The following is a 23795-nucleotide window of genomic DNA, read 5'->3' as shown; positions in this document are numbered from 1 at the left end:
CAGAGTTTTTTTTCTATTTTGCAAAATTTGACCTTTTTCATCCATTTTTTCCCGATGAAGATTTACAATATGTTCATAGGCTGTTGAAAATACTAGAAAGTTTTGAAAGAAACGTATTGCTGACTTTGAATGAAAAAAACTTCACTTTTATTCGAGATTAATAGCATAAATTAAAATTTATTTGATTAGAAATTATTTTTTTTTAATCCATATATGCAAGTGGACGTGACCTTTGATATACACGGGTTACTTCTCTTGCACGAAAAATAACGTCGGGATCGTGATTCTCAAATTTCGGAGCGTTCAGTTCTAATAAAGAAATTTTTAACAACATTTATTATTTGTAACTTGTTATTCTTTTATAAGATAGTCTTAAGATTGATTTTTTTTCAATATTTCTTGATTTAAAAATAACTAAATATACCATACAAAACTAAAAAATATTTTTACATTTATTTGGTTTGTTGTTGCTGGTTTCATAATAGTATAATCAAACGCGACTAAAAAAATGGCCAGCTAGGTTTGAGAGATTATACAAGACAAAAACATTGTTTTCCTGCAATGATGGCTTGGTAATGGTTTTATATTTTACATAAGAAGGTTTTGTAAGCTAATAATTAAATTTATCAATATGCAAAACAGAGCTAAATGGCAAGAAGGGGGTAAACACTATATAAACAATGAAACTGCGTCAGCTGGCAGTTTTAAGAATAACAGAACCACAGCAGTACTTTGAGGATGTAGCAGCGAATTTGTTATCTTTTAGTTTGGCCATGGAGAACGATATAAGCCTGGAATTTTTTTCATCTTCAGATAATTCAATCTCCCTTGCATGTATAAAATAGAACTTTGCTCTGTGGTGTGTGTGATAACTTTTAGTCCCTATTCCCAAATACTGTACACGAACATGCTCATATTCCTTCATAATTCAACCAACTTTAACTTTTTATGGCTATTGTGGGCTGGGAAGCATTGTTTTTCACAATTATACATTTGTTAGAGCCTCCTTTATTTCATTACGTTTATTCCATAACGTATATTTCTATGTTTATATTTGTGGGTGTGATGGCGGCCACATTTTATCAAATGGTGTTGTATAATAATGTTTGTGGGTGTGATGCACATTTTATCAAATGGTGTTGTATAAGCCCAGTACTATTAATATCATTTTAAAACAATGTTTCAATTCATTATTATATGTTCCAACCAAAAACCAATGTAAAAAATAATTTGGAGTGTTAAGGCCTAGTGTTTTTCTTCTAATGTAATCTGAGATTCCTGGATTCTAACCCCTGCTTTTTGTCCTGTACATGTCATAATGTAAAAAGCAGGGTTTATCATAGTTAGAATGATCTAACTGTGTATCGGTACAAGCCCTCAGCACAGTTAGAATACGCCCCATATACTCACAATTTGTAGCAAATCGGAGCGGATCCGCTCCGAAATGATTTTGAAGAATATAAAAGGAGTTGCACTGGAAATAACAACCAAATTAATCAAAACAAACCTTTTTGAGATTGCATATGCCATTTATCCCAAAATTAATCCATATAAAGACAAAAATTCAATTAATTTTCTCAACGTTTTTCTCTCGCCATGTTTATATTCAGAACTCTCTAGATTGCTAATAGTAAATATATGGAGTACAAGTTATCTCCCATGTTTCTTTTGCTACATTACGAATACACAGAACGCATTCTATCGTTAAACCGGGTCTGTAGGACATTATCATTTTAACGATAGAACATTCTTTTTAGGGTAATTATCATGGTTATAGAGTCAGAGGAATCTTGGATTTACTGCTAATGGTGATAGATTTTGGATACTCGGAAAATATAAAGTAGTAATGAATGTTTCAGCTGTGTCAATAATAAATGAAGTAAAGAATTCCAAACTATTAAGACATTTTTTATGATTTTACAGTTCAAGTGTCTCGGGAGCCTAGTTGTCTCAGGAAGTCAATAATGTGGAGTGACTCCAAACATTTAACAGAAGTTTGGAGGACCGCTGTATAGAGACATGGCAGGATATTTCCCTGCTGGAGCCCCTGACAAACCTCCAGTGCTGGACCACAATATGAATAACAATAGCCTCCCCATCAAACAGACCCCCTCCCCAGGAGATAAGGAGTGTGTATTCTTTGTCTCATCCCCCTCTCCTGAGGCGGTCCCCTCCCCGATTTCTGGGTCCCCTATTTTACCCCACCACCCCATCTCCCCACCACTATTACAGAAAATTCAGTATGAGTCCCCTCAGAGGTCCCCTAAGATCCCCCACAAAGACTTAACCCCCCTCATACAGAGTACATCACCTCCTGGGACAGTTCAGCTGAAATCAAATGATAAACCATTGGCTCTCACTTCAAACGGGGGTCAGAGAACCAATCCAAAAACACAAGAAAAACAGCCAGCTATCAGCACAAACAATTCTAAAACTGGGGACGAGCGGAAAATATCACAGGGCATTAATTCCAAGGTTGTGGATGAGGGTACAAGGTCACAGGGCATTAGTTCAAAGGTTGTGGAATCATCAGAGGTTAAAAGGTCACAGGGCATTAGTTCAAAGGTTGTGGAATCATCAGAAAACAAGGTTGTGAAACGGCAGAAAAATGTTTCCATAGCAACAGAAAGCAATGGGGAAGAGTCCACTAAGGATGCAGGAACAGATACTGCCACAGACTCTAATCGGTAAGAAAAATATTTGAAAGCGATACACATATCCGTGACATTTGCAATTCCCAAATATATATATTCAATCATGTGTACTCTAATAGGTAGAAGTTTTTTTTTCTAACTTTAAAATTTGTGCAGTCAGAAAAAGCTTTAGAAAGTTCTATAAAGTATCCAGAATGACTTAATAATGTCCATAGTTGGGTTTATTTAGAGTCCCAATTCTGAAAAAAGGACTTTTTCTACAGCTGAATATTTCAGTGCTCTCAGTTGTCTTGAGCTACCATTAAAGAATACATCTGTATACTATATGTATCTGAATATGTAATAAATAGATTTGATGCTCACTTCCCAGAAATTTTAGTTGGTAAGGAAGACCAGAATTCCAAACTTTAATATTGACAAGTTTTAATTAAAATGAACTTGATTTTCTTTCTTAAAAAAATTGATTATATCCCAAATTATGAAGACCCCAGGAAAAGCCCCTGAATTGTTATGCGAGATAATTGTAAAATCTAGTTTTTGGCTTTTTATAAAAGACAATATATGTGATGCAGGATTATAAATGTAGTACTTAACATGTAATAATTTAATTTTACTTGTATCAAGCTATTTCATTGGCTGAGGAACATATAATATTTTGGATAACATAACTTGCCTACGTCACAATGAGTTACGTCAAAAACGTATTACTCCGCTTGACGTTACTTTTAAAATAATGCTCAATTTGATGCCTTATTCTTGAGGAAAAATTGTCTAATTGTCTATATTGAAATTAAATTATAAGGAATGAAGCTAATTTCAACAATATGAATATACGATATAACAAAACCCCTCCCCAGGAGATAAGGAGTGTGTTTCTTTTTTATAAACCGCTTCGCGGTTTATAAACCAATCTCCCCACCATGATATCGTATAACATAAGTTGAAATTGCTTCATTCCTTAAATAACTTTAGACATTACTAGAATACTAACTCTTTCAATTTTGTTCATGTAGCAAGTGTTGGGGCAAAACAATAGTATATGTTACAGTTATCTTTGTTTCCTGTAAACATATAAAAGTGCCATTGATTGATAATATAAGTATAATTTTGTTTAAGATCTATAGTTTAACTTCTTTTCTCTCCTAGAAATCTAAGCCTTAATTTTTATACAAAACAAAACATTCTTGATTTCTTTGTCTTGTCCTCTCTAACATGTGCCCTAATTTACCATTGTGGTGACCAACTAGAATGAAATATAATTTTTTGTGTAAATGGTTATTAACCTCCAAAAAAAACTATTGTAAAATATAATTAATTGAAAGTGTATCAGTGTTTGAGAGGATTTAACATTGATTGAAAGTATCAATTTATGGGAGGAGGAACAAAGGAAACAAAACTGGTTGGGGGGTATGATGTTGAATTCTTTTAAATTAACTAAAAATGGGTTTGCATAAACATTTTGAGTCAAGTGAAATTTGATGGTGAATTGGTGATTGAAATGCATTGTCATTAAATTTTATTGCGTAAATATTTTTAAAGGTAAAAATAGTGGAAATTTCTAAGCAAGAGAGAAATGAATATTGATGCTAAAATTTAAACAGAAATATATGAATATTGATTCTTTAATTTACTGAATAAAATTGGGATTATTGAATAATAATTTTTCGGGACTGAAAGTGGATTTTTCCCAAAACATCAAATTTTGCTTAATATAATAATGGGTTACCCAAATTGATTATTCAGTTTTTACAGGAAACAAAGATAATTTTTTTTGGCTTAATGACCTGTTAAGTTAACTTTTAGTGTTAATAGAACAAGACTAAATCTTCTCCTTCTGCAGAATAACAGTTTGGGTCATGTTGTTTTTGTTACGTTTTGCATGCATTTCACTGTTTCCTTGTAGCAAACCAGACCTCTCTATATACAGGGTGATGAGGGGTGTCAGCTTCTTTGAGTAAGTCTGCACTTGACGAGGGCATTTGTTTAAATTTGTGTACTACATTCTTCAGAGCTAAATAGAATATTGTCCAACATCTTGAAAGTGTTGTAAGGGGAGGATTTTTGGAAAGGGTTATGTGCTGAACTTTTGATCAATCCATCAATCAATTGAATTTTGAAATTCAAAGGCAATAGAATATTTTCAAACTAATTTTAAAAATGAGGAACATATTTGCTATTTAAAAGTGATCTTATATCAAATTATACCACAAAAAATATTTCCAAGCTTAAATATGAGTTTCACATAATAGAACAAAATACTGCTATCAATGAAATGTTGTATTGGGTTTGTGGTGATGAATGTAACTGATGCCCTTTGTCCAGACATGTGTAGTTCTGCAACCATTCAGCTGGAGGCTTAGAGACTCACTCATTTTGCACAAGCAGCATTTTATCATGTTTATGTATTACAATACTTTTGATAAGCAAAAATTGTTTTTCAATTTATTAATTTTCATGATTACAAATACATTTGTCAGCTCAATAATTCATCTGCATGCTCATACATTGTACATGCATTTATGAAATATCTTTTTTTTTTTTTGGTCTCTTTTCTGTTTGATATACAATTTGCAAATCACTCACTAAAAAAAAAGCTTAGTGAAATGGTAAACATCAGTTATTAATTATAATTAAAAATACAATTTAAAGATATGAAGTCAAAAGTAAGAAAATTAGTTGAAAGTGTAACTGGCTTTGACTTGATCTCCACTACAAATTACAGCAAACAATGCTGAAGTCCCTTTATGTAATTGGATTCTTTCAAAGTAATGAAAAATACTTTCACACAAACTTATGATTTATTTATATATTTCTTTTAAAACATTCTGAATAATATGCATGTACATGTAATGGTTCTATCATGTAAATGGCTATGGCTGCATTGCCAAGTAGATCATAATCTACATGTATACCAGGCATATCTTCATACCATTAAACATTTATGCTCATGATTCCAATTATCTCCCCTTTTGGGTACAAATTATCTCCCTTTCTGTTAAGTTATCTTACTTGTCACTGGTTAATACACGTTGTGTCACCTGCATCGTACACAACTATCACTTTAACCTGTTAGTCTTAGCGATAGCTCTGTCTCGTAATAGGTAAACAAAACACCTGTAGGGGCTATTTTTAGTATCAGCATATAAAATGTAAGATGTGTATTGGTGATCCCCTGGGGATGGTACAAACAATCAGTAGATGTAATGGGGAAGTGCTTTTGTTGTTTTGTCATCGGAGTGTGTATTTGTGATTTTTTTGGTGGAATGTTTAGAACACTGTAATAATGATAGCTATGGTTTACGTTATGTAAGTTATTCTTTGACTTGAAAATTTATCAGATCATTATTTATCATTGAAAATATTGAAGTGTCACAGAGTAAAATAAAAATTATTCTTGCATGTAGATTATTTTATGTAACATGTATAATGTGTCATGGTTTTTTCATGCTTGATTTAATTTCATTTAGGAGACTAATTTAAGGTTTCATTATTTCATGATGGGAAATGTTTTATGAAAAATTGCATTTTCAAGATATTGTGGGGGGGGGGGGGGAAATAGCATTACAGTTTAGTTTGGAAATTTTCACTAATGACTATACATTTATAAAGGATTTTTAATAAAGTAGAAATATTTTTCATTGTTTAACTTTTATAAAGGCAGGGATTTTTACTTTAACATGAATTTCATAAAAGGGTCAGAACACAGAGAAATATTGCACTTATTTGATTTGCATCTAGCATGCTTTATAATCATTATATGTCAAACAGATTTCATGATAATTTTAAATTCAAATTAAGTTTATGACAAGTCATAGAAGGAGTATGGCACTTTGATAATTAGTACTTTTATTGTTAAAATGACAGATAAGAGCAGAAAGGCTTGAATACAATTGTTTTCTAACAATTTTGCCTTCTGTCAAATTATACTTCTCTGACTCTAATATCCATGCTTAATCTGACAACAATCAAACATTAGAAGGAGGGCTGCAGATTCAGAGGCTTAAAAACCAATTATTATGGTTGACCGTTAGAGATGCACTGCTACCACATTTTAGTCCCCTGTAATTACAGAGATCTTTAACATGGGAGACAAGAACTCTCCAGTATTGGAGGAGCAATAAACCTATAATCAATTCCCTAATAAAATCTGTCCTCTTTGACAGGCTTTAACAAGGTCCTTAACAAGGCTAACAAACCAAGGCTTTTATCTCTCTGTGGAATGTTATACACTTACCACACTGACTAGGAATATATGGTTTATTGTGCACTTTATGTCTGAAAAAACAAAAACAATGTGCTCCATCAATCACTTTTTGTACTAGATGGGGTAAGGATCTTTATTGACATTTATGTAATGGTGCATGCTATCTGTCACTTACATAAACATGTATACTTTTTTCATGTGGGAATTATTAGAAATTTTTAGTTTCCTTGGTTTTATAACAAACATGGATAGGGAAATTTGCCAAAGAAATTAAAAAATATTTTTTGATTTTTTTGAATTTTTTTTACTTCTTTCTCTTATTAGGAATTAAATTAAAAAATCATTTTATTTCTCTATTTCTAAGAATTTTAACTTCCTTTTAGTCTTAATCAGAGAATTTGGTTGCACATGTACTATTATGTAAGTCCAGAATGTAGTTAAGAGTTGTTCTGTTCTAAATGGGTGGTCATCTAGCAATTGTCTAGTTGATATATATTATTTTGATAATTAGATAGATTCAGATATTTACCGTTACAGTAATTTTTGTTTTCTTGATATACCGGTAAATTAATATGAATTTTTAGATATTGAGTCTAATTTAACCTTGAGCACCTGAGAGTCATTTGATTAAGAACATGCACACTGTTTTCAATTTGACCTTGACCTTTCAGTTGACATTTCTGAAATTTACCTTGGTTTGTGACCTTTTTGGGTAGCAACTTTTGATTTTGACATGACTTTTATTGAGATTCTGATTGTCCCACTTTTGGAAGACTTCAAACTTGGCCTTCAAATGACAAGAGTTAATTGGTAGCACTCACATTGTTTCACAATTCTGTTTACTACAAAGGCATCTTGTTTGTAACTTCACCAAAAAAACTTCTATAAGAATATAAGTACATGTAATATGATCATTTATAGCTTAAAGTTGCATGATGCAAGTCATTACTGTGACTAATGAAACGAACTTAAGTATGTACCCCTCAATTTATACACAATTACAACAAGTATTTCACAATGTTAGATACATATAAACACACTCTCATTTAATGTAGATACAGAAGGATTAGGGTGACAAGTGTTGGAATATAGTAAGGCCGTCTATGAGGAAGTGGATTATGTAGCCTGTATACTGCGTGCCGGCTAACTATTGTATTACGTTAGTGTACAGGTTGTGTTGTGACCGTGTCCTAAATAGAAAAACATGGAAATAAATCCTCCTTTATCTACACAGCAAAACTGGGAATCTATCTGTAAAATTTTATTTTCCTGAACATAAAGGCAGGGTGTGAAAGTGTGAGAGCTGTAGAAATGGCTAGCACCGGTAATTTGTGTATAAGTGATCAGTTAATTTTGCCTACAAATGGCTTGAGACTTGAGGATATGTTTGTTTTTAGACTCAGGTGAGTTTTGTGATGATTTAAATGGGATATATGTGAAGGTTTTCTGCGTAATGAAATTTCAAATTTTAAATGCTCCTTGAAGTAGAATTTGCATGGCCCAGGGGAAGGAATAGATATACATACAAATATGTAATATATTAAAGTTTTTTCAAACATTTTTTTCTTATTTTCTTTGATAAACAGCTGTAATAAAAAGAATTTTTGTCACAAGGAAGAAATAATCTTTTGATTAATGCAAATGTCTCTTAAAATAATGGTAGTACATCTTTAAAAAAAAATTGAAATTATTTCATGACAACTGTACTGTGAAAGTTTACACTTCATCAATCTAAAATGACATGTACAAAAGGTAGCAGTACTATATCTTAAATATGGTGTGATCTAAAGCATCAGTTCATTACTAAAACATCAATATATGGGAAAAAAACACTGACTCTACAGAGAGAATGTCCTATCATGGGGTTAAATAGAAGCTGAAGTGGATACTTGAGAATTCATAAGTGGGTCTATGAGATTTGGAAGCCCTACTTAGGGGGGCAGTTAATGATTTATACAGTTATATCGCCTGGTAGTGACATGGCACGAGATGTAGGAATCATGGGAATTAATATGTATTGGGGGTGGTATATGGCACAGTGTGTGGATTTTAACTTTAAAAAACAGTCCATTTGGTCTTTATGGGAACTAAATCATAATATTTAAATGGATGTGCCTGTACTTTGTACCAGCTGATTTGTATGTATATGTATCTTTTGTAAGTGATTATAAGCAATTTGATATACAGACTTAGATGCATATTTAGTACAGTTATTATCAGTTGTACTTGATTCTGCATTCATTGAGAAAATGAATTCTTGTAACTATATAAGTATAAACATTGGAAAATCTGTGTTTTATGGTTAAAGCAAACTTTTGGAGTCCTTGCACATTGTCCCACATTTTGCTTCTGGTATTAAATTCTGGTATAATGATATAAAATAAAATTCATCACTTAAATTGTTACATGTACATTAATTTTTAAAGTCTTTTTAACTTAATTTATTTCTCATAGAATATAAACTGTTTGTTCTTTAATTCACTTTATTCATCATGTTCATGTTGTCATAATACATTGTATAAAAACATAAATAGCTGCATGACTTTTTCAACCTTCTTTTTCAGCTTTTAAAATTAGTAATACTTTATAGTAATATGTGTTTCATTTTATTGAATGTGGTCTTTTAAGCCTAAACATCATGATCATAATAATTAAGCTCATTCTTGTAATTATAAGACGAACGTAATTGCTAGTGTATAATCAGATCATATAAAAATACTATAACAATAAGTGAATTTGCATCATTCTACATTTTATAATCACATTAAAAATACGTCATCATTAATTAAAACATATCTGTTAATTAAATACACAGATTTCCTAACCTTCAGTTCCTTCTTTTACTTTGGATAACTGCAAAACAGTAAATTGGAAAGAAATATTGAGATGACAGAAGTTTAAAAGTTCTGAAATTCGAAAGATTGTAACATTGTGTAATTAAACCGAAGAAAAAAAATATACAATAACCCATAACACTAGGGTTTCAGCAAAATTCAATTTAACCACAGCTCAAGCTCTACCAGTGAAAAGAGTTGTTTTCCATATTGTGTATAGAATTACATAAGTTTCAATGTAGATTTTATATTGTTTATTTTTTACCCTTCAGACCAGAAGAGGGAGACATTGACACATCGTCTGTAGAGTTACGACACAGCGGGCGACAGCGGGGTGAACTACGACATGCCATGTCCGAGGTCCTGCCCAATGAAGTGCGACTCCGCAAACGCAGCCAGACAATGGCTCACGTCAAGGAGCATGCCTATGGCAGGCTTCAGGAGGAACTCTCTAAGGCTCAGGAGGTAAAAAAAGTCTCAGTTGAATTGACTTTTCAGCTGTCTGGAAATTAAACATCATGTATTAAGGTTATATTCAGTTATACCCTGTAATAACAATCTTAGACCCCAGCCCTTAATTATGAAGTACGATATTCAAAAGACACAATTTCTGAGATTTTGATAATTTACAAGTAATATTTTGAAGATCATAATCTATCTTGGGTACGTAGTCAGTAAGAGGGTCAAAGTAGAACCCAGAGTACAAAAATATGATATGCTTCAGAACTGTGGAAAATGATTCAGATATATATTTTGTTGGCCAGAATACAATAGAAACCATGACATTTGATACACAGCAGGATTGCAGCAGTAATTTATGTACTTAATGATCTGAATGGTCTATATCCTGTGAGAAAACCGCATTTCCTCATTCATACTATTGGAGATGATTGCAGTGTATCAAGTGGTTAAATGGTGTGGATCAGCAGAAATGATTAAATATTATTGGACATGAATTCAGTGTCTTAAGTAGTTAAAGAGTGTTTGATGGCAAGCAGATTCTAGACATAAATTCATTGTTCGAATGTTTATAGATATTTTTTCATCATCATTATATTTTATGACTAACTCATAAAGTGTACTAAGTGTGTACAGAGTATTTGATGATTCAGCAAAAAATAAACAAACAACAAGAAGAAGAACCAGCTCTATGAATGACCATGATGACGTATGCTCTGTGTCTGAATTTAATCAATGTGGAGTACATATTTTAATCATATATACATGTATAATTGTCTCTTGCTCTGCATGGCATCTGTGTATTTTTCAGTCAATTTGACTCACAGTGCAGCCAAAAAATTAGGTGCTTTCCATCATTTTTGAACACAGAAACATTCTCTTTTCCTTGTTAGTTCAATTTAAATAAAGAGATCTATCTCACAGTCTCTCCCACTGTTAAAAAATTTATTTATCTTGTGTCGCTTTCTTTTTCATTTGATTAGTCTTAATGCATTTTTGAAATTTTACTTTAGACAGAAACATTCTGTTTTCCTTGTTACCAAAAGTTCCCACAATTTGAATAAAGAGATCTATCTCACATTCTCTCCCACTGGTTCTGATTTCCTTATTTGTCTTGTGTTGCCATCTAATCTTTTTTATAAGGATTTCAGTTGCAAGTTCCTTCTTTATATAAACATCAACATGGAAGTATTTTATATATATTATAGAGGAAGTAATATAGGCTTATATACAAATGACACATTCCACTACCAGTGGACCAGGTAACATTTGATTTTAAAATCAAAATTCAGAATCTCGGTTGACAGCTTGTTCCTGGTTAAAGTGAGTCACTATGTAATAAAAAAATCATTCATGAGAGCTATCATTATTAATGTTTTGTAGGATTACAGGTTCTAATTTTATTTGCTCTTTGTTCTTCAATGATAAAATCCAAATAAAATTAATGAAGTTAATTATCACAAATATTTTTTAGCATAGCTTATTTGTAACAGAGACAATTTTATGCCTCTGATGGGAATTAAACCCAGAACCTCTGGCTTGCCAGTCCAGTGCTCTACCAATTTAGCTTAAGGGTTAACCCTCTAGTCCAGTTAGTAGGAAGCTGTGTATCTGACACTACCACATACTTTAAAAAGAGAAAGTAAAATCAAATTTCTATGTTGTATTTTGTAGGAGTTGAGCTTAACACCTGTCAGTTTCTATGTTGTATGACTCCTGAGTTTCTATGATGTATGTTACAGGAGCTGATGATAACATCTCAATTTCTATGTTGTATGTTAACACCTGTCAGTTTCTATATTGTATGTTACAGGAGCTGAAGCTGAAGGATGAGGAGTGTGAGAAGTTACTGAAGGTCAGGGATCAGATGGGGGAAGAGCTAGAGGAACTCACAGCCAGTCTGTTTGAGGTCAGGGCAATATATATCATGATCTGTCTGTATGTCATGAGGGCAATATATCTTAACTTATCTGTTACTGTCACAGCAATATGTCATGATATGTCTGTATGTCACCGGGCAATATATCTTAACTTATCTGTTACTGTCAGGGCAATATGTCATGATATGTCTGTATGTCATGGGGTCAGTATATCTTAACTTATCTGTTACTATCAGGGCAATATGTCATTACGTATCTGTATATGTCATGGGGGCAATATATCTTAACTTATCTGTTACTGTCAGGGCAATATGTTTGTGTGTCTGTATGTCATGGCTATATATATCTTAACTTATCTGTTAATCAGGGCAATAAGTCATTACGTATCTGTATATGAAATGGGGGCAATATATTTAATTATTTTACAGGAAGGGCAATATGTCATGATATGTCTGTATGTCATGGGGTCAGTATATCTTAACTCTTTCAACACTGAGTAACTTTTATCAACCAACCCCTGGTGTGAGTAACTTGGGGCATCACTAAACATTTCACCTTCCGTCACAAAAAGGTATATAACTTCTTTATTTCTTTGAATATTTTAATAAATGTGTGTAGGAAATGAGACATTCTCTTTTAAATGATATAAATTTTATATATATACAAAATTATTTATCAAGTCAAAAACACTATAAAATTCATAATTACATTTTAGAACGGATCTTTGCAATAATTTAATAAATTTGCTGCTATGAAGTTTCAAAATCAATTATGTTCTTACAATCGTTTAAAAGAGAAATTATTTCCGAGTAAAATGATATGCAATATGTCAGAATTTATCAAAAAGCAAGTCCATAATTATCAATAAATAAAATGGGGTGTTTCAGAACAATGATATACAGTCTGGCGCGTGGAAAACATCCTCTGTTCTAGGAGCCTTGATTTCCGATTCCAAGTCATCTTTCTCTACAAAATTTCACAACATTGTTAATAACTCATGTATTTGTTGTCTAGAAACATTTATTGTCAGATTCCCTCATTTTATTAAATCTTTCATCGCCAGAAACAAATCTTCACGGACATTTCGTCGTTTACCGCCATTTTGCTTTCTTCTTCGTTTTCTTTACTAATCATCTAATTTTCCTTATTTTTTCGTAGTTTTCGCCATGTGGGCCGCCATTTTTGTTAACGGATGTTTACATCATTCTACCCATAATTCATAGCGAAAGATTTTGCGCAGAGAACACTTTCTATTTCTACCAATAAACGTTTGACTTTCAGTTTAGTGTCTGAGACCGATGTATCGGTCTACCGTGTTCCAAGACAAAATTTTATCAGACCGATGTATCGGTCTACAGTGTTCAAAGGGTTAACTTATCTGTTACTATCAGGGCAATATGTCATTACGTATCTGTATATGTCATGGGGTCAATATATCATAACTTATCTGTTTCTGTCAGGGCAATATGTCATTACGTATCTGTATATGTCATGGGGGCAATATATCTTAACTTATCTGTTACTGTCAGGGCAATATGTCATTATGTATCTGTATATGTCTTGGGGGCAATATATCTTAACTTATCTGATACTATCAGGGCAATATTTTTTTTTCTTTATGACATGAGGGCAATACAACTTTTCTTATCTGTTAAGTTAAGGGATGTTGTGTGTGTTTTTGTTGATATATAACCCTTTTCTAGGTTATGAGAAGAAAAAGAAATTGAATTTTATTTGATGTTTTACAGGAAGCCAACAACATGGTACAGGACGCTAATGTTAAGAGGATGCACTCCGAGAAACTGCTGAGGGAAGCTCATCAACAGGTATAATCACAGCATATCACACCTGTGTGTTGAAAATTACCTTCTCTTTGTACAAGATGTTATGTAAAAACCAACTTTGTTATAAAATGCTATTTTAATTAATAAACAGTGACACTACTTATTGTCTGCTAAATAGCACTTTACAAGTATTTGGTTTATCTAGCACTTGCTAATGTATGATTCAAGCAACTACATATAGAGGCTGAGCTTCAAATGATTAATGTTTATAGGCGTGCAATGATATACTTTTATACAACATTTTTGAATAAGTTTTCTTATTATATCACAAATGTAATAAGTTTCGCTATAAACCCTGAAAAATGCTGAGTCACACCTGAAACAGTTACGTCACCTCCGACGGAAACAGTTATGTCATCCTTTCGATCACATTCACATGTTTTTACGTTACTAATTTTAGTTCGGGTTCGAGATTTTATGACGTCGGTTGCTAAGCAAAAATAAACAACACAGTCTATTTCTTAACATCAAACATGCATTTTTGGATTATTTGTGTACATTTTAACAATTTTGAATGATTTTAAATTTTCTTTTAATTAGGGCCCCGCAAGGATTTGCGGGTGCCCTATAGTAATCACTCTGTCCGTCCGTCTCTCTCTCTGCTGTCTCTCTCTCTCTCTCCGTCCACAAATTTTCTGTTTTTTTCTAATAACTTTTTTTATGGTAGCCTAATCAAGTTCAAATTTGGTATGGTAGTTCAGTAGGCAGAAATACATATTTTGATGCTAAGTTTGGTTCTCTATGTTTTCTGGTTTGGAGCTGGGGTGGTGGGGTAGATTCCTTAACTATGCATAAGAATGAACAGGCAAAAATTTATGGTTGCCCAATCAAGTACAAATTTGGTACGGTAGTTCAGTAGGCAAAATACATATTTTGATGCTAAGTTTGGTTCTCTATGTCCCATTGTTTAGAGCTGGGGTGGTGGGAAAGATTCCTTAACTTTATATAAGAATGCATTGGCAAAGAGAGATAACTGCTGAAGATGTTCCCATTGTACACTGAATGCTGCTAGGAGTCCCTTGGGATTAAGTAGCTTTTCTCCTGAAGAAAATCCAGAGCATTATCTTTATCTGTCACACTGAGATTAATTACCACCTCTGTCTGCAAATGAAGTTTGTTTTGAAGTTAAAGCAATTTGGAATGCTATGAACACTCTGAAATGTGGATTTAAATATAAATTTTTATTATTTATTTTTGTTTAATAGTAATGATTTCATTGAATTCTTAAAAAAAAATAGATTAAAGAAGAGTTTTTGATTTACTTTTTTTTTTCACTTTTTTCACTTTTTTTTTATATATTAATTCAAGAATATTACTAATTTTTAATGTAGTTGTATAAAAACCCCATTCTATCATTGATACTGAAAAGTTCTTGTTAATTTACAAGAAAATGAAGAGAGAGGTACAATTAATCCCTTGGGATTAATTATCTAGCCTGCTGCAGAAAATTTAGTAGGCTTTTCTTTATCTGTCACTTTAAGATAAATGAAAACCTTTGTCTGCAACTGCTGTTTGTTTGAAGTTAAGGTCAAGCCTTCATGATATTTGCATTCATTGATTGAGAAAGCTGGCATTTTATATAACACAAGCTTCATAATTGTTTAAATATACATTCAATGTTAAGTTGTCCTTTACTGCATAATGTAAATACAAGGATATTATTTTCAGGTTTTTGAATATTCAGGAATCATCTTGAAATTTTAAGAATACAGTTACTGTTGCTTATTCTTTGTACATTTATTAATCATTCTGTAAGCTGCACCCTTTTAATTCTACCCCATGGCGGGGCCCTTGCTGACTGGTCAGTTTTCTAGTTTCAAAAATGTCATATAACATATACCACATGGCTTCTCGGGTGACTATACCAGAATATTTGCCCTGATGTGACAGGAAAGCCCTGGAGTGTTATGTCACCCGATGCCGAAGACAGAGGGTGACATAACACTCCAGGGCTTTCCTGTCACCTAAGGGCAAATATTCTGGTATGTCACCCTCAAAGCCATGTGATATATGCATAATGTTATATTTTATTGTGACAGTCAAGAGATGATAAAAAAAAGATGAAATAACCAACATGTTATCCTTTCACACTGTGGAATATAACAAAAGTAACATTAATTATCTGTGACAGATTGAGGTCCTTCAGGCTGAGGTCGTGGCCTTGAAACAGCTGGTCCTGACCTCCACCCCAGCCTCCCCCAACAAACACCTCCACCCCCAGATAGCCACTACAATGGCGGCGGAGAAGGAGAAGCCCAAGTCCAGCAAGCCGTTCTGGAAGACTCACCGACGCTCCACCAGTCACCACGAGTTTACCAAGGAGGCCAGACAGGAAGTAGAGGCCCAACAGGAAGCCAAGGCTGACCGCTGTAAAGAGGTCAGGGACTGTCTTAAAAGTTATTTATAACTTTGTCATATTTGATTTTAGTTAATTCTTAGTTTAGATTTAAGTTACTTTTAAAATTAAAGTAGACAATTTCACTTTTAACTAAAAATATCTTTTTAGAAACTGAAGACATTAGTTAATACTTCAGTATGTTTTTATCTCACCTGAGTTAAAATCTAAACTGAGCTTTTTATGTCTTTTCTGATCTTATTTTTGCTGGTGTCTGTCCATTTGTAATATTTTTTAACATGTTAAAACATTTTTAACTTCTTCTCAAGAGCCATTGGGATGGTAAACTAAACCTGCCACAGATCTTCCTTAATTGAATGGTATAATTCTTGTTTTTTTTTTTCAAAAAGGAGGATCATAGCCTCTTTCAAAGGGGAGTTCCTAAAAAATTAGAAAATTTAGATCCAGATTTCTTCAATAATGCACATGATGTAGGATCAGAACTAAATCAGCATTATATATAAACATGTATACCTATTGAAAAAGTCATATTGCTTAATAAAAGCAACATCATAGTGACTCAGTTGAGCGGTATATATGGCCCAAGGCTCTCTCTCTCTCTCTCTCTCTCTCTCTCTCTCTCTCTTAACTTAAAGACAAGTTATATTAACATAGTTTAGAAACTAGGCTGCTAATTGAAGAAAAAAAAATTTTTTTGTTCTGATATGTATATTTGACTCTAGGCAAAATCAAGCACATTCATTTTTAATTCACCACAACTTACATCAATCTCTCAGACAGAAAATGATGACGAAATGGTAAATATCAGTATCTATTTCATTCATCTCATATGAATGCGAGACATGGGAACTGGACATATACAGTTTATTCCTATCTACTCAAAACCATCTATTCCTTAATCTATAACAAACTTCTCTCTTTTTAAAAATTATTCTGGTATAAACGAAGTTGAAATTAAATTAATATGTCTATTAAATTAAGATTTAATTGCATTCAAGTTTTCGTGATTATCAGCTTTAAAATATATATATATAATATATATATACATATAAACTTAATCTTACCATTCATATTTTGTAAAATATTTTGTAGTAAATTTGTTCTGAATGGCTGTAAATTTCTCAACCACTTAAATTACTTTTTAACTGGCTATTTAGTAAAGGCTAAAATATACTGTTAAATTTAGCTGTATAATAATAATGCATGCTTAAAATTGTAACCAAAGAAAGTGAAACACTTAATTTTTCTTCTTGCCTTTAAACAACAAATTAATACGCTTTCCAACACATACAGGATTATAAATGGAAAAAGTTACAAAATTTGATATACCTTGCATACCAAATATTTATATGAGGGTGTGGTTGTACAATTTTTGAAATAAAATCATTAAAATTTCATTTTATTATCTCAGTCCATATTAATCATGTATATGCAGGATATTCACTTGTCATATCTGTGAAGACATTAAACACAAAAGACAAACAGCATGAATAATCATTTACAAAACATCTTTCTATTCAAACTCTAAATTTTCTTTAAAAAAACCCTTATTTTTTGATTTTTTTTTTCTCTATAAAATAGTTGTTTAAAGAAAATTCACTTGATAAAATTTATAAATCATCTATATTCTTGGTGATGTTAACATGCAATGAAATTTTTCATATGACTGATTTTAACATTGACAGATTGACAGTACAATTTATGAAGAGTTTGTGGAATGGAGGCAGAAACCTTCCCTCGAGTTATCTACTGCCTTCCTGAACCGGATGTATGTAGAAGACATAGGCCCCTGCCTGAACTTCTCTAATGTAGCTGTAAGTATAAGACAGTGAAGCTAAAGGTATAGAGAGGTTTTACTCTAGAAATCAGCCTGAAGTTGCCACAAATACAAATTTAAGTACAGACGAGTATTTGTAATTATTTCTGTAAAGTACAGCAGAGATGATTATGTAGAATTATTACAGATTTGAAACAAGACTTTTTTTCTCTATTATACAGTATTGGGTGTGCTTAGTACATAATTTCTACATTTGCAGTTGGCAGAAAAAGTGAAAAGTTGTGTGGCCTGTAATAGTCTGACAATAGAACCCATTCCTGGCGATAGTTCCTATCCAAGGTATGTTTATACCTAGCAGGTTTCATATTTAGCAGGTGTCTTAAACTGTGTACAACTGATCACAATAAAAGGCCCTCTAGAAAGGAAATATGTCAAGTAAAACTTAATCAAATTTATCCTCAACTTTTTAAAAACATTTTATAAAGAAATGTAAAAAGAAAAAATGAAATAAATGTGAAGAATCTTTAATATTTTGATAAGTCTTGTAAATCTGAATGTTTGAATTTTATTGAAACTTCGAAGGAAGAAAGTGTATAATGTAAATTTTAACATTTTAGGAAATTGTTATACTAGTAGTTATAGAATGAATATTATGACTTAACAGTAAATATTTTTATAACTTTTTAGGGAAAAATACTAAATAATTTTGTTCATTGACACTAAAATACAGGGGAGTTAATTTTCCTTCAAAAAGAGAGTTTTGATATTAACATAAATTTAAAGCCTGTGAAGTCCTATGGTTAAATCTTTTCTTCTTTTCCTTAGGAAGTGTCGCTTAACAGAAAGCAACAAACTGTGTAACTACAAAATAAAGCTGGGAGAAGATTCCGAATGGTATTCTATATCTCAGCTTTGTAGGAATAGGGTAAGTCATTGTATATCTTTCTCTGTAGGAATAGGGTAAGTCATTGTATATCTCAGCTCTGTAGGAATAGGGTAAGTTATTGTATATCCCAGCCCTGTTGGAAAGGGTAAGCCACATTCATATTTAAAAAAATTCTTTGTCATTAGATGCAAGGATATTTAAAAGTTTTGAAAAATAAATCTCTGAAAGGAGCTGTATGAGCACACATGACTACAGTTGCTTGTTATTTTTGACCTGTATTTGTAGAAGAAAAAAGAAAGCAATATACAATCTTGCCACATTATGAAATTATTAATGCCTTTGAAGTTTAAATCATTTTAAAGTAACTTATAGTTAACTAATTATTTTTCTATAATTCATCATATTAATTAAAGCTTTTCAAGAAAATATATATAACATATCAGAAACTGGATTACATGTATTTTATTATTATTCCAGATTGCTGCTGTTTGTGATTTCTATACATACATTCGATACATTAACCAAGGTTTAGTGAAGAGTGAAGGTTAGCTATCTTTTATGGTCATTTACTGATCCAGTACTGTGAAATCACAAATTTTCGTTGGGGTTTAATTTTCGTTGTTTTTATACGCCCGTCTTAAGACGGGACGTATTATGTTATAGGCTTCGTGTCCGTCTGTCTGTCTGTTAGCTTTTTCGTTTCCGGCTCATAACTTTAATACTACTAGGCCTAGGATTATCAAACTTTGTCATCTGATGCATCTTGGGTAACAAGGTGTGTACGCACAAAAAGTAGGTCGCTGACCTAATAAGAAGTTATAGCCAAATATGGAAAAATCCTTTCCGGCCCATAACTAGAAAACTATAAGACTTACAATCATCAAACTTGGCCAGTTTATGCATCTTAAATAGAAGGTGTGTTGTGACCTATTTCAAGGTCACTGTGACCTTTAATTTAAGTGATATATTTTTTTAAAATGTGTCTTTTTACTATTCATTTACACATCCCAAATAATGTAAGAGTATTGCATTGTCCTTATTAAAAAAGTGTTAAATCAATCACTTACTCAACGAAAATACTTATTTTTTCTAAGCATATACTTGACAGCAATCTATAACAAATATAATGTATTTCAGAGAAATCCTGCCTATCCCATGAGTGTAATTATCAAGCACTGGTCAAGAAGAATTTTGATAACAGAAAATATAACATGTCAAATTAGAGAGAAATTAATGGGTTTTGAGTAGGAGCAAACTGCTGAGCATTGGTGTTTCTATATCCCTTGAGTATTGGCCAAATGGGTAAGCCTGTTTGATTAAAAATAGCTCTTGTTGACTAACTTAAGTTTTAAAATGTATTTGATGAAAAGTAATTAAAACTAATTTGATATTGCAAAAACTAATCTGATATTATGTAATATTATTAATTTAAAAACTAATTTTTGGGTGGGGTGGAATCCTTCCATATGAATTACATACTAAAACTTGTGGACATTAAATCTCAACAAAAAAAAAAATATATATTTTATATATTTTTAAAAAAAAATTATAGTAGATAGTGTCAGACACACTCATCTCATATATAATTGTAGGAAGCATCCAAAGTGCGATTAATTAATGAGTTCAATGTAGGAAGGTTAGCTGTCTGTCGTCAATTAAGCAGTTTATCTGTACCCTTTGGGGATTAGAAAACAGAACGTTTACTGCTGTCAGTTTATAACATGTGTGCATTTGATGGCCAGCCTTTTCTTTTCAAAATTAATTTGGTAATAGATTAAAATTGTTAAGACTACCCTTGATGATTTTTGACAAGGTGCACAACCAGCACAGAAATCTATCAGTGATGTAATATTTATTATAATTATAATGCCTACATCACAGGGGATGGATAAATATTTTAAGGAATGGAAAAATCATTGAAATCTTAGAATAAGTTGGTGTGATTTTCTAAAATCTCTAAACTGTTCAAGAAAATTGTAATTTTTTGACGGGCGTATCACGCTGTGGCGCGGCACTTTAATGAGGTATGGTGAGACCCACGAATTCATGTCCACCATGAAATGTAAAATGTTACATACATAAGTGCTCATTAATTCTTGATCAACGAAATCAAATCCCCACGAACTAAGAGATTTTTCTCAAACCACGAAAATTTGACCCCACAGAAATATGTGATTTTACAGTATTTTATGATTTAAATTTGATAATGTTGTGCAAAAGCTTCATTGAGCAATTATTTATTTATTTATTTTTTTTTTTAACCTTTGAGTCACCTTTAGAAACTGTGAGTTTGATCTAAAGTATAAAATCAATAGAAAAAAATGCTAAAAATATGCTTATAATTCTAGCAAATTATTCTGTTAGAATATGTCTGGTAGCACTGCACAATAAATAATTCTTTGTGAAACAAAATTTTATTTCAGCTGTAAATGTATGTTAAATTTTTCCTGATATTTCTTTCGTTTCAGACAAGGATGCTTTTTACGAAGTTGCAAGATTGAGGAAGAAGATGGCTCTTTCTAGACTTGGTTATTCCTAGTTTGTTAGTGAACACTTCCTATGTTAGTGATTCTCAGGCCACACTTAAACATGTTAGTGACTTTTCACTTGCCATTGTATAGTGCCTACAGAGGCAGGATACTGACAAATAAGAGGCTGCTGCAGGGCTTTCAAGGAGATTTTCAGTGCCATCCAGTCCACTTTCCTTTGTTTAGAGGGGGACAACTGTCACAGCTTGAGAGAAAGAAATTTTAGATTAAAGATTTGTGAAGTTATACAACATGGATAATGTTGAAAGACATGATTTTATACACCAATTACATTTTGTTTATGTTGTCATGATAGTTAGGAGATTTTGTTTGACAGAATCCTAAAGTATCTACAGTAAAACACACTTATGATGAATTGTGGTGATGTTATTTTCATTTCCCATCAGTCTTAAGCATATTCTGGAGCTTAAGAATATAAAGAATTATGCTTTTAAGGAAGCCAAATAACCAGTTCCTTGCAAATAGTTATAAGCATGTTTAAAGTTCCATGTTTCCATTTGAATGTCTTTTAGGTAGAGTTTAGATCGAATTAAAGATAAGCAAATTTTTATTGTTCACTTATTTAAATGTATTATTTTAAGTGCAGAATACTTCTGACGATTAATAGTTATCATAAATGTTTAGCGCACAAGTCATGGTGCAACATTTTTCTTCCACTGATAATGTGCAAATTAGAAAAATCAGTTTCATCATAGACGTCTGTTTTCAGTTTCATGAAAGACTAAGTTTGGTGGCAGTTTTTTATACAAAATATGTATTCTGTTGTATAATGCCACAAAAATTGGTTAATCAAAAATATACTTGGAGTAGCCCACCTGAAAAATACATATTTTTTAATATATTGCAGATATTTTTTTTATGTGATTTAGTTGACAAGAGGGATAAATAGTGATATTACATGTATAATCATGTAAAGGAATTTTTTATATGTACCAGAGTTGTGTATACTGTATATAGAATTTGTATATATGTATAATATTTTAGAATACTGTTGATTGAAAATATATAAGGAAGCTTTTGAAAAAAAATGAATTAATTAATGAAAGTGATGTATATATTCATTGTACAGAGCAATTGGAGAAAGTATTTTCAATTTCAAACCCTTGCTTTAAACATAAATCTTGTTTCCTTTGTATAGTTCTGATTTGCTTTAGTGTTTTGAATTTACGAACATGTGCCAAACCAGCTCTTTAATCCGTGGGAAATATGCACTGTTAAATTATCTATATTTTAACATGTTACATGTAAACTTAAATTTATAACTTGAAAAGGGTATTGTATATTAGTATTGTTTATTACATGCATTTGAAGTTATATAAGATCCTAAACAAAATTGTTATTATATTTTGTTGTTAGAAATATATATATTTATTTTATCTACAATTCAGAACTGTTGATGCAATTTCATAATAGCTGTGTTTTTGTGCAATATGTGGTACTTTGTTACATATTTATCTTCATTTTGATTTGTATTGTTGTAAACGGAATACCAATGTTTGAGATTCACTATTCAAAATTGTACAGCAAGAAAAAAACAACTCACTTTTATAAAGTGTAATGCATAATTGTATTAGATACCTTGAAAATTTAAAATTTGAAATTTAATCTAATATATAAACAGAGTCATGTGCAATAAACACTAACATATGCTACATGTATGCTTTAGAAATTAGTATTAGTTTAGAAACAGGAACAAAAAAAGAAATTGATGCTTTAGTTATCAAAGTATTGAGAACAACATTAGAAACACAGTAACATGACTGCTATGAAGATTTATCTTAGAATTAAAAAACCTGCCTGTCTCTACAAGAAGTGACTATTTCCTGAAAATTTTACTGAGAAAAATGTCTATACCCTCAGAGTAAATATCTTTATATTCTGGTTCTCACAGGAAAGTTTTGAAATACGTGAAGCTGATACATGTACTTTCAGTTGTTTTAGAATAAATTACTGGTATATTTGTTTGTGAGAAACAGCTGCAAGTTTTGTAACCTTGTTTTACTAAAGACTATTCATATGCAGAATATTTTCTCAGGAGTTGATATTTGTTCTATTCTTTTTTTTCTGGACGTTTTAAACCTTGAATTATGTGTGCTCTTAGTTCAGTATTTTGTTTTTGTTTTGTCTCTGCGATATATTGGTTGTGATTAAATTTAAGCAAATGAAGAATGCTGGAAATGCTTGAAATGTGAAAAGAAAAAATATTAATGGATTTGCTTCATTGATGCATAGTATCCAATCATTTTGTCAATGATGAGAGAAAATGAACAATTTCTGACTTTTTTTTTTAAAGTTTATTCCATAAACAATTTCTGACTTTTTTTTTAAGTTTATTCCATAAAAACACTGAGT

The 23795-nt window shown here is 31.7% G+C and overlaps 1 protein-coding gene across 4 annotated transcripts; it reads left to right on the top strand.

The window, feature by feature from the left end:
- The first annotated feature begins 495 nt into the window (after positions 1-495).
- On the top strand, positions 496-23795 carry LOC134238192 (guanine nucleotide exchange factor for Rab-3A-like). 4 transcript variants are annotated; one of them, XM_062720307.1, is made up of 15 exons: positions 496-572; positions 1924-2517; positions 2566-2687; positions 4558-4608; positions 9965-10157; positions 11965-12060; positions 13780-13857; positions 16007-16252; positions 17008-17028; positions 17917-18045; positions 18268-18347; positions 18834-18933; positions 19372-19438; positions 21363-23735; positions 23773-23795. In XM_062720307.1, exons 2-14 carry the CDS (start codon positions 2020-2022, stop codon positions 21431-21433), a joined length of 1752 nt encoding a protein of 583 aa, XP_062576291.1. In that variant the 5' UTR covers positions 496-572; positions 1924-2019; the 3' UTR covers positions 21434-23735; positions 23773-23795. The 4 variants fall into 4 exon arrangements, with proteins under 4 accessions (XP_062576291.1, XP_062576288.1, XP_062576292.1 ...); XM_062720304.1 differs by having other exon boundaries at positions 1924-2687; XM_062720308.1 differs by lacking the exon at positions 4558-4608 and having other exon boundaries at positions 1924-2687.

Source organism: Saccostrea cucullata, unplaced genomic scaffold (assembly GCF_032062105.1).
Source record: "Saccostrea cucullata isolate Sc308-1 unplaced genomic scaffold, CSIRO_AGI_Scuc_v1 ctg1076, whole genome shotgun sequence".
NCBI lineage: Eukaryota > Metazoa > Mollusca > Bivalvia > Ostreida > Ostreidae > Saccostrea > Saccostrea cuccullata.
This window is presented reverse-complemented; position numbering and strand designations above follow the sequence as displayed.

Excerpts from the sequence above, each read along its gene's own strand:
- LOC134238192 (XM_062720304.1), top strand. The coding sequence starts at position 2,020 with ATGGCAGGATATTTCCCTGCTGGAGCCCCTGACAAACCTCCAGTGCTG. Across the intron at positions 4,609-9,964 it reads AGGGGTGTCAGCTTCTTTGA|ACCAGAAGAGGGAGACATTG; the intron begins GTAAGTCTGCAC and ends TTTACCCTTCAG. Across the intron at positions 18,934-19,371 it reads CTCAGCTTTGTAGGAATAGG|ATTGCTGCTGTTTGTGATTT; the intron begins GTAAGTCATTGT and ends TTATTATTCCAG.